The sequence below is a fragment of the Mytilus edulis genome, chromosome 13 (genome assembly GCF_963676685.1).
Source record: "Mytilus edulis chromosome 13, xbMytEdul2.2, whole genome shotgun sequence".
Lineage (NCBI taxonomy): Eukaryota > Metazoa > Mollusca > Bivalvia > Mytilida > Mytilidae > Mytilus > Mytilus edulis.
The window spans coordinates 34,457,580-34,474,857 of record NC_092356.1 but is presented as its reverse complement, the minus strand read 5'-3'; the positions used below and the strand labels follow the sequence as shown (position 1 = coordinate 34,474,857).

The 17,278-nt window shown below is 32.0% G+C and overlaps 1 protein-coding gene across 1 annotated transcript in view; it reads left to right on the top strand.

The window, feature by feature from the left end:
- The first annotated feature begins 230 nt into the window (after positions 1-230).
- Positions 231-17,278, top strand: part of LOC139500896 (uncharacterized) — a 213,160-nt gene continuing 196,112 nt past the window's right edge. Inside the window, exons 1-2 of the mRNA XM_071289791.1 lie at positions 231-278; positions 8,002-8,172. Of these exons, the coding sequence (XP_071145892.1) occupies positions 8,009-8,172 (164 nt within the window). The 5' untranslated portion in view covers positions 231-278; positions 8,002-8,008. The remainder of the gene's footprint in view (positions 279-8,001; positions 8,173-17,278) is intronic.

The following is a 17,278-nucleotide window of genomic DNA, read 5'->3' as shown; positions in this document are numbered from 1 at the left end:
GAAGCAGCAAACATCTGCTATAATAAATGCACATTTTATAAAGGCTAAATGAACTAAAGTTTTTGTAATTCATGGTAAATACCAGTTGCTCTTGTAGTTATTTAAATGATATATCGGTGTAAATAAGTGTACTTTAGTTTAGCACAGAATACCACTATTTATAGAAGTTACCTGGTTGATTTTAGCGTAACTATTATCCTTTGTGCGTATTTGTTTAAAGTTTAGGTTTGCCTAGAGATAATATGTAAACACACAGATTATAGTTTTTACAACCAAAGGTAATATGTTTTTACACATGGTATTCACCCACAAACAACTGTTGAATGGTTGCACTAATACCGAATATTACCTACAAATGTCTTGCGAAATATACATTTACCAAAATCAAATCTAAATGTATGTCTCCCTTCTGCACTCGTACAACGAAACTAAGGTCAAGTTTGCTATCCATATTTATATATAAACAAGATGTAAGTTTAGTCAATTTCACTTCGTAAAATTCGATTTTTGTCTTAAAACTCGGGCTTTGTGTAACCTATTTTTGTATATATTAATCATTCAGGGAAGAAAAAACATGTCAAACGTATGCAATAATCTGTCCAAATGAGGAAGGAAAAACTGGTATATTTAGAACAAACAGGCGATACACTTTATCAAAGGATGTTGCTGAACTTTTAAAACATAAGAACAAACAAAACAGACAATCCAGTAGCAACCCACTTGATTCAACATAACCATTAGATTAAAATTCTAAGGGGAACTGCAGCGAAAAGAGTATATGGCTCAGAAATTTACCGAAAAATTAAAGAAACCTTATGGATCAAATTATTAAAAACTTAACATCGTGACGGACTGAACACTTTGTACGAACGATATTGAAAAAAATATGAAAAAAGAAAAAGTGCGGCAAATGAACATCATATAAGTTATTGTAACGAAATGAACATGTATCAAAGCGATGTAATTGTTGTTTACATTTTAAGTGATTACTGAGATCTTGCTGTGCAATTACTATCATGCCTTAGTCTTTGTCTATGAAATAACTTTATACATTGGAGTTATCTTCCCGTGCATTTTGTTGCAATTTAAAACTGCCTTGCTACCCATTTGGCAACCAGTTTCTTTTGGTACACCAAAAAGTACACGAAAAAAAACATTAAATTTTTCTTTAAATTCATTAAAACAATGTAATTAGTAGTTTTTTTCCAAAGTTACAAAATCCTATAAAAAAATTATAAGGGTCTGATGTACTTTATTCATTTTTTATTTTTTGCCCGTAACCATAAGTCACCATTCATTCTGCATTATTTTAAGTTTCGGTTTTAATAATGGTCATTCGGAATGTTTTGTTGTACAAGTAAAGTTTCATTTAAATAAACATATTTTAAAATCACAAATGTATGATCGAATCAAACATTTACTATAATCAATACATGTTCTATAAAGGGCTAAGTTTAACTAAAGTTTCTGTTCACGGTAAAAACCAGTTGCTCATGTAGTTACTGTTATTTATGTGAGCTCTCCGGTGTAAATAAGTGTGGTTTAGTTTATTTTTAGAACCATCGTTATATATTTACAACCTTTATATTACCGAACAGAATAGAACTATTTATAGAAGTTACCTGGCACCTTTAAACGTAACTATTATCCTTCTGCGTGCTTTGTTTAAGTTTTAAAAAATGCATATTTCCGGTTTGCTGAGAGAAAGTAAATATACACATTTTAGTTTTTACATCCGTAGGTAATACGTTTTTATACGCCCGTCAAAATTTGACGGGACGTATTATGGTATACAAATGTCCGGTGTCCGTCCGTCCGTCCGTCTGTCCAGCGTAAACATGTCGCACCGTAACTTGAGAACGACTTATACAAATTTCATGAAACTTAACATAGTTGTTTTGTATGATGGTCAAATGATCTGTATACTTTTGGGGGAAAATAAGATTAAAACTTTTTGAGTTACGGCACTTTGTAACTAAAACAGGGGTGTGTTTTTTTCACATGTCGCACCGTATCTCAAAAACGATTCTTTATCATGGCTAAAAACTTTAAACACTTCTTAGTTATATTAATCTTAATATCTGTATACTTTTTGGTGATGATTCAAAATTTTATTTTTGAGTTATTGAGTATTTTGTAAAAAAGGGGGAGGGTTTTTTTACATGTCGCACCATATCTCAAAAACGATTTATGATTATTGCTTAAAACTTTACACATGTCTTTGTTATATTAATCTGAAGATCTGTATTCTTTTTGGTGATGATTCAAAATTTCATTTTTGAGTTATTGAGTATTTTGTAAAAAAGGGGGAGGGTTTTTTTACATGTTGTGCCGTATCTCAAAAACAATTTATGATTATTGCTTAAAACTTTACACACTTCTTTGTTATATTAATCTAAAGATCTGTATACTTTTTGGTGATGATTCAAAACTTTATTTTGGAGTTATTGAGTATTTTGTTAAACAGGGGAGGGTTTTTTTACATGTCGCGCCGTATCTCAAAAATAATTTTTGATTATTGCTTAAAACTTTACACACTTCTTTGTTATATTAATCTAAAGATCTGTATACTTTTTGATTTTGATTCAAAATTTTATTTTAGTGAAATTGAGTTTTTTGTAAAAAAAACCAGGGTTGCTTAAACTTTCTCAGAAACTATTTATGATTATTGCATAAAACTTCCACACAAGACGTCGGGCGTATCATGCGCTCATGGCTCAGCTGTTTATTACACATGATATTCAAACACAAATAACTGTTAAATGGTTGCTCCATTACCGGACATTACCAACATTGGTCATGCGACGTATATAAATACCAAAATTAAAAACACTCACGATATGCTTCTCAATTCTGCACTTGTAGAACGAAACTGATGTCAAGTTTAATAATCCGTATAATCTAGATGTAAATCTAGTCTTGATCTTGATCTTCATCTTGATAGGTTTACGGTGATACACCCAAGGATATTAATACATCGCGCGTGTGTCAAGTTATTTATTTAAGATGCACCCCCCCCCCCCCTTACAATTTCACTAAAGGCTTTAGCTGGTTCTTCTGCTGTCTGAATTTTGATGAGGATATCCGGTGGTAGTAGGTTCCTGTCTTTAATGGTATTTGGAATGAAACTGTATTTTAATGTGTCTGTTTTCGTTCGAAGTCTGAGGAAATGTTGGCTGTGCAAGTTCTTGGTTGTCCGGAATGGTTTGTCAGTTGGTCAGATCGTAAGTTTGCTTGACCGTGTATACTTTTGCAGAAAAGGATCAGTCTGTTTTGTGTACGGCGGTCTTTTAGTGATGGTTGTTGCAGTTGTTCTAAAAAATTGCTGTCATACTTCCGGGTTCATAGTTGTAGTTTGATGTTATAAACCTAGCCGCTCTTTTCTGTACATTTTCCAGTTGGTCTTGGAGATATAGTTGATGTGGGTCCCAGGCAGTGCTTGCATATTCTAAGACAGGTCGTATCAGTCCTTTATATGCCTGGAGTTTAACTTCAAGTGGACATGCTAATAAATAGATTTCTTTTTAGTAAACCTAATGTCCTATAAGATTTATTACATATCTCCTCTATGTGCTTTCCCAGTATAGATCATTTGTGATGTTTACTCCTAGATATTTTATGGATGTTAAAAATTGGAGTTCCGTATTTTTAGCTCACCTGACCCACAGGGCCAAGTGAGCTTTTCTCATCACTTGGCGTCCGTAGTCCGTCGTCCGTCGTCGTCGTCGTCGTCTGTCGTTAGCTTTTACAAAAATCTTCTCCTCTGAAACTACTGGGCCAAAGTTAACCAAACTTGGCCACAATCATCATTAGGGTATCTAGTTTAAAAAATGTGTGGCGTGACCACGACAACCAACCAAGATGGCTGCTATGGCTTAAAATAGAACATAGGGGTAAAATATATATTTTGGCTTATAACTCTGAAACCAAAGCATTTAAAGCAAATCTGAAAGGAGTCAAATTGTTTATCAGGTAAAGATATATCTGCCCTGAAATTTTCAGACGAATCGGACAACCGGTTGTTGGGCTGCTGCCCCCAAATTAGTAATTTTAAGGAAATTTTGAAGATTTTGGTTATTATCTTGAATGTGATTATAGATAGAGATAAACTGTAAACAGCAATAATGTTCAGCAAAGTAATATCTACAAATAAGTTAACATGACTAAAATTGTCAGTTGACCCCTTAAGGAGTTATTGCCCTTTATAGTCAATTTTTAACCATTTTTCACAAATTTTAGTATTCTTTTAAAAAAATCTTCTCTGAAACTACTTGGCCAAAATTAACCAAACTTGGCCGCAATCATTATTAGGGTATCTAGTTTAAAAAATGTGTGGCGTGACCCGGCAAACTAACCAAGATGGCCGCCATGGCTTAAAATAGTACATGGCGTGAAATCTAGATTTTGGCTTATATCTCTGAAACCAAAGCTTTTAGAGCAAATCTGACAAGGGGTAAATTTGTTAATTAGGTCAAGATCTATCTGCCCTGAAATTTTCAGACAAATCTGACAACCCGTTGTTGGGTTGCTGCCCCCAAATTAGTAATTTTATGGAAATTTTGCAGATTTTGGTTATTATCTTGAATGTTATTATATGTTATTATAGATAGAGATAAACTGTAAACAGCAATGATTTTCAGCAAAGTAAGATCTACAAATAAGTTAACATGACTAAAATTGTCAGTTGACCCCCGAAGGAGTTATCTCTGAAACTAAGCATTTAGAGCAAATCTGACGAGGAGTAAAATTGTTAATTTGGTAAAGATTTATCTGACCTGAAATTTTCAGACAAATCTTACAACCAGTTGTTGGGTTGCTGCCCCCAAATTAGTAATTTTAAGGAAATTTTGGTTTTTATCTTGAATGTTATTATAGATAGAGATAAACTGTAAACAGCAATAATGTTCAACAGAATAAGATCTACAAATAAGTCAACATGACCAAAATTGTCAATTGACCCTTTAAGGAGTTATTGCCCTTTTATGTCAATTTTTAACAATTTTCATAAATTTTTGTAAATTTTTGTAAATTTTTATGAAAATATTTTCAACTGTTATTACTGGGCCAAGTTAATTATAGATAGAGATAATTGTAGCAAAAAGAATGTTCAGTATAGAAAGATCTACAAACACATCACCATCACCAAAACACAATTTTGTCATGAATTTATCTGTGTCCAATGTTCAATATGCAAATAGACCAAGGTGAGCAACACAGGCTCTTGAGAGCCTCTAGTTTAGAGTGTATTTAAATGATGTAATTTTCTTCTTGCGACTCAATGTCATCATGTTGCATTTTACTGGTTGAAATCTCATACCCCAATTAGTCGCCCAGTTTCCAAAGTTATCTATATCTTTCTGTAGTTTTGCACAGTCATCTTCAGTTTTAATTTCTCTGTAGCATACACAGTCGTCTGCATACAGCCTAATTTCTGATGTTACGTTTTCTGCTATGTCGTTAATATGGACCAGAAATAAGATTGGACCATGAATCGTTCATTGGGGTACTCCTGACAGGACTGACGATGTTTTGGATTTAAAAGATCGTGCGGTACGGTGTCAAATGCTTTTTCAAAATTCAAAAGTCTATTTCACTTCGTTTAATTCGATTTATGTCTTAAAATGCAGGCTTAGTGTCATACTTTTTTACTTATTTATATATATAAAATAAGAAAATAGAAAAAGTGCGGCAAATGAACGTCACATCAGTTACTGTAAAGTAATGTATCCAAGCGATGTTATTGTGATGCTGTGATTTCTTCTAATGGAGATGCCCGTAATTGCCGAAACGTATGGACACTTGTGTTCTAGAGTTCAGCCCCTTAACAAATGGCCGTATTCCCACTTAAGTTTCCCTCAACCAAATGTTATAAATTTTATACACAATGCGTATTACCACAAAATAAAAGTCGGGTTTTAATTAAGGTGGTGTATTTTTTACAGATTTAGAGTTATGCCCTTTACAAATGGAATAATTGCTATTTTTTTTTCGTTTCCGTTCTCTAATTTAATATATTGCCTCAACCAAATGTTATAAAACTTATACACAATATTTATAACCACAAAACTCAGATCAAGTACGAATATGGGGAGTCTCACTATTATCGTTCTTGAGATATGTCTCTTTATAACGTTATATGCAAGCGGGGGCATCATCTGTGTCCATGGACACATTCCCAATTTGTTTTTGTTGATGTATTATACTGATCTTCAAAACTCAAATTCTGATATATGAATCTAATAAAGTGAATCAGTAGAGAAAGCACTGATTGTAATTTGCCACTTTTCCTTTGTGGTGATTTTAATTGCGATATATTGTCCAGCACAAGAAACTCATTGAAAAAGTTACTTAACCATTTACATTTACAAAGTGTTGTTAGGGAGTCTACAAACTTTAAAACCCAAACTGGAACTTGCATTGCTTTATGTGTGACAAATCGGGAAAAACGTGATTTAATCGGCTATTGTTCTAACTTAGATATGCAGTTCTCATTCTCCTGTTTTAGCTGAATTTTCTTTAAAAACTTTTTAACAAAACTCGTTTTAAAGGCAAATGTATTATTCCAAGCGTTAAGATTATGAGGGTATAAAAAGCCAATTGGTAAAAACTGACTTGGATGATGTAGTTTTTAGCTCAAATAATTTTACTAATGTTTAAATGAATCTTTGGAACTATTTTCAATACATATATACCTACTTAAACTATTACAGTGTTACAAATAATAAATCATTTATGAAAAAAATAAAGTAGAAACAAGATAGATCTAAGACCCCGTAGTAGAACTTATTAACGTTAGTTCTGAAAAGTAAAATAACAAAAATGCCAAACTCGAAGAAAGTTCAAAACGGAAATTCCCTTATGTTAAGCTCAAAAAACACAAACCTAAACGGAAAACTACTGCCATAGTTTTGCCTAGATACAGACATATCCTTTTGTAGGAAACGGTAGTGGAATAACCCTGGGAGGCATTTCTGCTCCTGACAACAGTTATAAAATCTCTTTAAAGGGAAACAATAAGAATGAATTAGGCTAGACTAAATAAGATAGTGGTGTATTTGATGTCATTTTTAAATTTCGATGTTTAAAGGAGATCTATAATTATTTCTGTTAATTTTATTCGCATTGATATAAAGACTCTAGTTATGTTGGGAGTTTGACATCCTTACTGTATAAACACAAACAGTAAAGATAAAATATTCCTATTGCATTCTACATATTTCATAGAAAAGGATGATAGGAATCACACATTTCTGTGTTTTTACCAAAGTTGTCATTTGGTTGTTGTTTCATTGACGTGTACCGAAATACTCATTTTAATCATATTCTCTATGTGCTTATTACACACTGTTCGGTCAAATTATTTTATAGCGTACAATCTCACTTGTAATTAGTTCGATGGAAGTTTTATTATATACCACTAGCACTAGCTTTATAAGAAGCCAATTATAGTGTTTCCATTTTGTACGTTGGAAAGGAATCTCTCAATAGTATTGGGTCCTTAACAAAAGCGTTATGTCTGTCGCAACTATATTAACAAACTGATATTTATGCTGATTCCCTCTTTAGCACAATTATTTCAAATTGTGCAACAAACACAAATTATGTTTATACTTACTGCTTATCATGTCAGTAACAAAAGATAAACGTCTTGTATTAGATGCGAAATATTTTCTTTTTGTCGATAAAAATTTGAAAATACCTTGTGTTGATTAGTTTGCTATTTTTTTATAAAGATTGATTGGACAAAATAAAAATGAAATGAACATATGGTCGAACTTTACTCTCATTGACGACATTTTATTATTCAGCGAAATACTTATTTTGTTTTTATTGTTCACACAAATGGAAACAACACGTCATACATTGCATGTGTCCGACGCGTTTTTCTTGATCTTTTATGTTGAATGCAATGATTGAATTTAAGTATTTTTGACTCTATCAACTAGTTATATATTATACATCCGAAGTACTTTCACATTCTAATGGATTTTTTTTTTTCAGGCGTATAATGGAGAAAATATATTTTGTAATTTTTATGATTACATGCACTGTCTTTGAAGCCACGGTGAATGGGTGTCCTTCTTCATGTACCTGCACGAACACAGATGTTAGATGCGGAGAAAGATCTCTAACAACAGTCCCATTAGACATTCCAACTTCAACAAGAACATTGTGAGTGTTTCAAGTGTCTATTCAACTAAAACAAAACATACAAACTGTACGTTTGTTGGTGGTCATAAAAAAATCAGTATTTCAAAGTTAAGAAAAAATTTACGAAGCTAGTTTAATAAAATAATTGTGTAAATCAAGTATATTGCTACCTATCAGAATACCTGTCTCAGTATAACTTTGCAGAGGGAGTTGTTATTTCTCACTATGCAAGTACAACATAAGTTGTAGACATTTAAAGGTAAATATTTGTTTGAATGAACTGATACTTATCCGAATACCTGCATCAGTATAACTTTGCCGGAGTGATTTGTAAAACCACGATATGCACTTACTTACAAGTACATTTTTAGACTTTTAAATGTCAATATTTAAGGTTTTATCGTTACAATAAATATGCAAACACTGGAGCACTGATCTTTTATGCATGTTTTAACCTCTGCGTACAAAATAACTAACAACAGTATATTTTTATTGAATAATAAATCTTTTTAAACAACAAAGCTTTTCATTAGAAACATGAACCATTAATATATACTATTCATTTATAAAATGTACCTTGTCTGTACATATGAGTCAAGCAAAGAGTGTAAATTTATCTTTACAATAGGGTTTATAAGTTTTTAACCTCAGTACAAAAAATAACAATAAAAAAGGAAAATTACAATTTGACACTTTGTACATGGCATTTCTGTAATGATCACGCGTAATTAAAAGCAATACTATTTTTTTTTTAAACCAAATCAAAATAAAGAGATGTTGTAGGATTTCACTATGAAACAACTATAAATCAAAACAGTCCGAACGACAATCAATAGATAATAAACCGACTACTCACAATTCAAAACTGTCACCGTATGGTAAGATTTGAAAGGCTTCAGTCATTCTTGAAGTTCTTTTATATACGTCTTGTAAGTCTTCTTTTCGAATTTTAAAGGAGAAAGTTAAGATATCATGCAAATGTGTTACACCTGCAACACATGCATTGCGCCTTTCTTGAGTTGAGACCTCACCATGAGCTGTCTTTTGTCATAGTGTATTATTTTTGAAAGATTTCCGTGTTACTGACAGCTCATAGTTTTCCTTAAATTATCAAAGTTTTTAAACAAGATTCGAATAAGAGCATACTATTATATTTGTACACATCTGGATCTGTTAAGACTGTTTTTCCCCCCTCTTTGTCTTCAACAAAAATCTGTTATGCTATCTCATCATGTGTCTCAGTAGACATTTTTAAAAAGTCATTCATACCGTCACCTATCCCAATGCTGACTAATATATTAATATAAAAATAATTTGAAACTGATATTGATAAAAGTTTGATATAAACTTGAGAAAAAAAAAATCAAATCAAAAACGTTCTAAATGTAATACGTCCAAATATATATAATTTATAATTTCAATTATTTAGTAGCAACTCCTGTTTATTTACTTATCGGAGGAAATATTCTAACCACGGCTTGCAAACATTCAAAGATTCAACAATTTTTACACAGATAGGCTTTATTCATATCCTTGTCTTAGATTTGAGTGCTATACTTTGTGGTTACTTATTTTTCAATGTCTGTCTTGTCCCAATCGGTAAAAGTGCGGACTACCATTTGTCCTTAAATTTTTTTAAACTTTCTTTTCAACTTGTACAATTGGTTTAGTCCAAAGACTAGAAAATTATTGTACCGACGTTTTTTTTATTTGGTATTGTCATAGAGTAAGAGAAATAACATGTATCGATGGTTTTGTTTTTTGTGAACTATTAGGGTTATACAATTAACACGTACAGATGATTGTGTAGTTGGTAATGTCACAGGATTAAACATTTAAATGCTCCGATGGTTTTGTATTAGTTCATGTCTTATGGTCAGTGACTATTATATCATGCACAAATGGTTTTGTATTAGTTCATGTCTTATGGTCAGTGACTATTATATCATGCACCAATGGTTTTGTATTAGTTCATGTCTTATGGTCAGTGACTATTATATCATGCACCAATGGTTTTGTATAAGTTCATGTCTTATGGTCAGTGACTATTATATCATGCACCAATGGTTTTGTATTAGTTCATGTCTTATGGTCAGTGACTATTATATCATGCACCAATGGTTTTGTATTAGTTCATGTCTTATGGTCAGTGACTATTATATCATGCACCAATGGTTTTGTATTAGTTCATGTCTTATGGTCAGTGACTATTATATCATGCACCAATGGTTTTGTATTAGTTCATGTCTTATGGTCAGTGACTATTATATCATGCACCAATGGTTTTGTATTAGTTCATGTCTTATGGTCAGTGACTATTATATCATGCACCAATGGTTTTGTATTAGTTCATGTCTTATGGTCAGTGACTATTATATCATGCACCAATGGTTTTGTATTAGTTCATGTCTTATGGTCAGTGACTATTATATCATGCACCAATGATTTTGTATTAGTTCATGTCTTATGGTCAGTGACTATTATATCATGCACCAATGGTTTTGTATTTGTAGATGTAATAAGGGATGGATAATTATTAAGCATGCCTAATTAATAATGAAGTATGTTCTGATGTGTTTGTATTTTTGTTTTTAGTTCTAAAGTTTACATGATTAACATGTACCGATAATTTTTGAGTTTGATAAGGTCTTAATGTTGGACAAGAGACATTTATTATTGCGTTATCGTTAGATGCCCAATAAATCAATTTGAAATATCGGTGATTCTCAAGAGTAACCCGAAGGATGTCAGATGTTGAACAGGGCAAGTCGATATGCTCCCAGCAACACCGTTTTCCAATCCTTTTAGGGGTTGGGGGTTGGGGGTTTGGGGGGGGTCGGTCGTATAGCTCAATCGTTCGTTCTCTATATGTCTTGGTCAGTTTTGTTCGACTTATGAGCTTTGCATTTCTTTTTTACCTCATTTTTTTAAAGAAATAATGTTAGAATTACTTCTTTAATAATAGACCGCAAGTGACCAATATTATGATTGATTGCTGTCAGTTATCTGACAGAGTATACACATATGGTACGTACTGACCACTGACACATGGATAGACTACACAAAAGAATCCAGTCCATATCACATGTTTTACATACATTTTGTTAATCAATATTGTTCTTCGTCTCTTTTGTAGAATTGTTATGCTTCAAATATATGTATTCTTTATGTGCAGTCTTTTTAAAATTATTTAATAGATCGATTTTTGATTAGATTTTCGATGAAAATTTAATTTGTTTAGATTATGTAACAGATTGAAATATCTTTGCTATCTTTTTAAAAGACAAAGACTAAACTATTCATTTTGCAACATTACATTTTCTTAAAATAATGTTTTGAACACTTTAACCAGTTGAGGAACGGCATACCTAAACAGTGGCTATAGAATTGTATTAAAAGTATATATCAATACAATCGAAACGACCTTCTTAATAGGACCCTGTTTTTATTGTTTGCATGTAAATGGTTGGAATTGTTTTAGTTTATGGTAAGGTTTCAGGACCAGTGTAAGTATTAAGGTTAGTGTTTGAAAGTGGTTAGTTTTAGGGTGAATGACAATTAAGTACGGTCTGTTAAGGTAAACAAAAATATCTCAATGATTCAGACATATGTTTAAGATACGAGAAAATAGTTCTCCTACGTGTACTTTGAACGATATATAACAGGACGGTAAAGGGTATGATACTTACACAAAAACTATTCCCACAGAATTAAAATGAGAACGATTAAAATCGACATTATATCGTGTTTGCGATAGAGTCCCGAAGAATATAAAATCAAAATTGAATTTTGCAATCGTAACTTTAAAACGTTACTCATAAGTTAAGGAAAGCTGTCGTAAGTTACTACTGAACGAGGAAAGAAAACTGTTTAATCTGTTATTAATACTTTTACAAACAATATTTTACTAAAAACATAAAGGAAACCATTGTGCAAAGTACATAATATGTGTTAAGAATATGGGTTCCTTTTGGGCAACTAAGATAACTGAGTTTTATGTGACTTTATACTGATTGAACACAAATCCATTTACCTTTACCCTGTTGCGAAAAGATATTGACATAATTGCATAAAGGAATCAATCTATGTTGTCCGTAGGTCCTACTTAAAGTCATCCAACATTTGTTTCGACCTAGCTGTTATAAAATAAGCCAACTAAGATAGCTATTATTGTTTTTAAATTCATTATTTATAAAGCGGTATATTTGTTTAGGAACATCACGAGTTTTTATAGGTTCAAGAGATGACCATGCATTTGTTTTCATTTTACGTTCACTTGATCAGTTAAGCTATTCACGTATAATTTCTATTTAAGACACACATTAGTCAGAATCTATGATATTTATTAACCATATCTGCATCACTTTAATTTTACGACAAATATTTCATTTATAAAGTGTAAATTTTACCATTTTAAAGAAATGAAAAATTAGGACGTAAGATTGAGGCAATTCAATAATAGATAACCTTATAGATATCACTTTTGTTCATTGAAAGATTACCCGGCATCATTTTATGACAAGTTACTAAACTGCTACACTACCAATAATTTACCCACACTTTTTTGGTACATTTCTACCCTCGTGCATATCAGTACTGTTAGGAAAGACTGAAAACTTATAATGTTATACTTTCAATGAAATCAGTACTGATAAATCAAGAGGACACTTTAGTTCTAATATGAGCTCATTATAAGCATCCACCTTTAATGTTTTGGTACTTGTACGAAACTCAGGATTCAATGGTACATGATTAAATGTTGGGTTTTTTTTTCTGATGAGTGCCATATTGATACATCATTTGGTTTATAGGTCTTCAATTTTCACATCGAACATTCCCATGTCTGCTCCTGTCTCCATTGTTAATCATTCTGAGGAAAGAAAATGTAATGAATTTATAAAGGCTGCTATAAATTTTCTTATGTTAAAACTTTCCTCATTTCTGTGTTATGTATAAATAAAAAGAATGCACAATTTTGGAAGGGAATGGTCTGACATCAAAATGTACTTATTACTTTATATACTACCAGAAGTCCAGTAATGGACTGGACTTCTGATACTACATGTATATATTATAATCAATCAAAGTTTAAATTTGTTTCTAAATTAAAAAAAAAAGGAAAATATGATAATTTAATTCATCATCATCAAAGCATTGGTGTTTGCCAGTGGCAAGTATTTCATACACGTGTAGCTTTTACCATCGGTCTATTTATGTGCTCTTTATAATAAGATCCGTGAAACAACGACAAAAGACATTTAAATATATACTAACTACTTTATACAAAAGTACATTAATGTTTAATAAATTGAAGTGGAAATACAATTTAATTGAAAATTTATCGTACATAGTCATATATCATGTAGCACCAGAGATGTTATACATCTATCTATGGTAGCACACAGAAACGTGTCCGATTCCTCCAAAACGCGTCAATGTGACGTCAATGATTTGATAAACATGTCACATTGCACTGGCGAAACCACTTCTGCGGGAAGCCTGTCAAGCAGTACCCTCATAGACATACATTTTGTAAAAAGACATTTAGGCATCACCGGATAATATTAAAACAATAGAATTTACTTACTATTAAACGATGTTTTAAACTTTACAAAACTTATTAAATGCAATGTTAATGGATTTTTTTCTAAATACGCATGACATATTTTCCACTGGACATTAAGTAATCAATAGTTAAGTATGTTTTGTAAACTTAGCCTGCAGTTATGCTTGTTATGAATTACCTATGCTGAACAAACTAATGCTTATCAATGACATACAGTAAACATGGTCAAGCACCGGAAAAAAAATACAATATAAAATGTACATAGTTTTCTAAATTGTGAAGTACCTCTGTCTGAACTTTATTATAATAATAATCATATTGATTAAAAAAATCATAAATTAAAGCGCTTCAAATAAAAATAACTTTTTATTGTGCAATTTTTTTCTTAAACCAGACCTATAGTCTGTGTCTGCAAGCAGAATAATGCGTGCACAGTGTAGCATACCTTGGATATTTGTCTGTACGGATTACTAAACCTTTCCTCCAGATTTTTTTTTGGCACCTGCTTCCACTTTTTTTTCTAATAATTTATAATCCAACCGAAAAATATGGGTTCTATCGTATCCCATACCATTAATATTGAATTGCGGTAAACGTTTTTTACTTTACAGAGTATCATTGGGGGTATATTAGTTTTGAATATTCAGGCGTTTTTAACCGGACACATTCTTAAATTATCGGACACGTTTTTGAGATTGTAACAATACAAAAAAGGTTATTGTACTAAGTCAGGAATCTGGTATTCAGTAGTTGGTTTTCCCGTTTGAATGGTTTTACAATAATAAATTTTATTGAGAGCCTTCAATGGGTGTCGTCTGTTTATGTGGTTTATAAGTGTTTCTCGTTTCTCGTTTTTGTATAGATTAGATCGTTGGTTTTGCCGTTTGAATAGTTTACCGTGGCACTAATAATTTTTGGAGCCCTTTATAGCTTGCTGTTAGGTGTGAGCCAAGGCTCCGTGTTGAATTGCCGTACCTTGACCATAACTGTTTACTTTTATAAATTGTCACTTGGATGGAGAGTTGTCTCATTGGCACTCACACCACATTTTCCTATATCTATAGACCATTGGTTTTCCAGTTTGAATGGTTTTACACTAGTCACTTTTGGGGCCCTTTATAGCTTGCTGTTCGGTGAGAGCCCATGTAGGCACGGTGTTGAAGACCGTACTTTGACCTATAATGGTTTACTTCTACAAATTACGACTTATATGAACAGGAGACTTTTCTCATTGGCAGTTATACCACATCTTCTTATATATAATACAACACTGAGGCACCCAACCCATCCACCCGAATTACTCGTTTGTGAGGGCTGCCTAGAGTCAGAGACGGATTTAGGAGGGGTGAGGGGGGCAGGGGACCCCCACTTATGTAAATTTCTGGATCCGCCACTGAGAGTGGTTACACCGGGCCAAAAATGCATCGGACTGAAACAACATACTGGTTGTGTGTACGCTGACAATCAAATTAAAATTAAAAAAATGTATAAAATATTGTAAAAAATAATTTTTCATTTGAGTGCATTTACGTAACAATAACACAATGTAACCGTAGAAATAAATATCATTGTTACACTCGTACGTATTCATGCAGTTCCTTAGTCAACCCTAGGCCTGCATTTCGGCGATATAGCCGAAACTTCATTGTAACAATAACTTTTTTATGACTGTTACATTTCAATGTAACCATAGCCAGTACCAAAATAAAACAGAAATTTAAATATTTCACAGACATCTTTCTTTATAATATAAAAAAAGGAAGACTGTTGGATGATTTTTACCACATCAAATGCCCAATGATCAAATCCATATATCGCATTGCCCAGATTGCATAGTATGCTAAAAAAATATTTTAAAAAACCCGAAGTAACAGAAATGATGTTGTAAAACCATAACAAGATAACAAAACAACATGTATTACTCTACACGCATTATAATTATTAACTCTAAAGTCATTCAACCTTTGTTTCGACCTAGCTGTTATAAAATATGGCCATTAATACAATTTTTTTTGTTTTTTGATTCATTTTTTTTATCTTTCGTCAAATATTTCAGCTATCGACGTATACTTACTATGTGTTGCATGACACACATTTGTCAGAGTGTTTACTATGTATTCAAACAATTCTGCCTCACTCCATTTTCCACAAATAATTTATTTATTTTGTAAGGTTTACCATTTTAAAGAAATGAAAATTATGGACGAAAGATATATGCAATTGAAGAATAAGATAACTTAAGGGATATCACGTTTGTTCATTGAGAATTTATCTTGCATCAGTTTTACGACAAAATAGTAAATTGCTTCAGGGATGATTATTTTTTTATTACAATTTAGGCCCATATCCCAAGACGGATACTTTTTACAATCTGGCGCTATACATATTCGATTGATAATTATCATTTTCAGAACAACCAAACCATTTAACTTTGGTTAATGTTCACGTATTTATGTTCTATTTTGTTACACATGTTTGGATTTATAGGTATTCAACAGTATACCAATTTTATTTTAAATAGATATAAAAAGATGTGGTTTGAGTGCCAATGCGACACCTCTCCACCCAAGTCACAATTTGTAAAAGTAAACCATTATAGCTCAAAGTACGGTCTTCAACACGGAGACTTGGCTCATACCGAACAGCAAGCATTAAAGTGCCCAAAAAATGACAAGTGTAAAACCTTTCAAACGTGAAAAGTAACCGTCTATCTATATAAAACAAGAAACAAGAAACATTTATGAACCACATCAACAAACGACAACTACTTAACATCAGATTCCTGACTTAACAGGTACAAACCTTCACCCCTATCTGAAAAAAAACAGTGTAACATCACAACACAGAAAGACACACTATAAAATATCAATTGAAATGGCTTGACTCAATCAAAGGACATATTAACACAAGTTAACATACGCTGATCGAATAAATATGATCTATGATACAATGTAAATATAAAATCAATTAAATAAGGTGTGAATAAATAAAATCAATAAATCGCTGTGAGATGTTAAACAATTAGAAAAAAAAACATTGAACAAAAAGCCGCCAAATATTGAGACATAACGATATATTTTGGTTTCGTCTGGATGTTTTACACAACGAATAAATGAAAACGTTTCAATTTAGGCTCTAAAAGTGTTAATAATTATGCAAAAATGTAATAAATACTGAATCGGCAGGGCTACAAATTTTATCCCAATTTCTAGGTTTCATAAAAAAACACAACGGAAATATTGCGCGAATTATAATTTACACTTAAAGCATTGTTTGGAATTCAAAAGGACAATTTTGGTAACTGAATTAAAAACTGTTTACTGATATTCACTGATATTCCGTACGGCTGTCAATAGTTGTATTGACCTGGCTGCTGTTAATCATAATAACAAACACAAATGGTTTGTTATTCAAATTCATCCTTCGTGATGCGGATCTGAGGACAAGATTTTTTTTTTTATTTTTGTGAGAAGAGTAGACATTGGAAATGTTATTCTCTAACTGACAGTATAAAGATTAAAAGCACTGTCATCATGTCATGTATGCAAGGAATAATCAAAT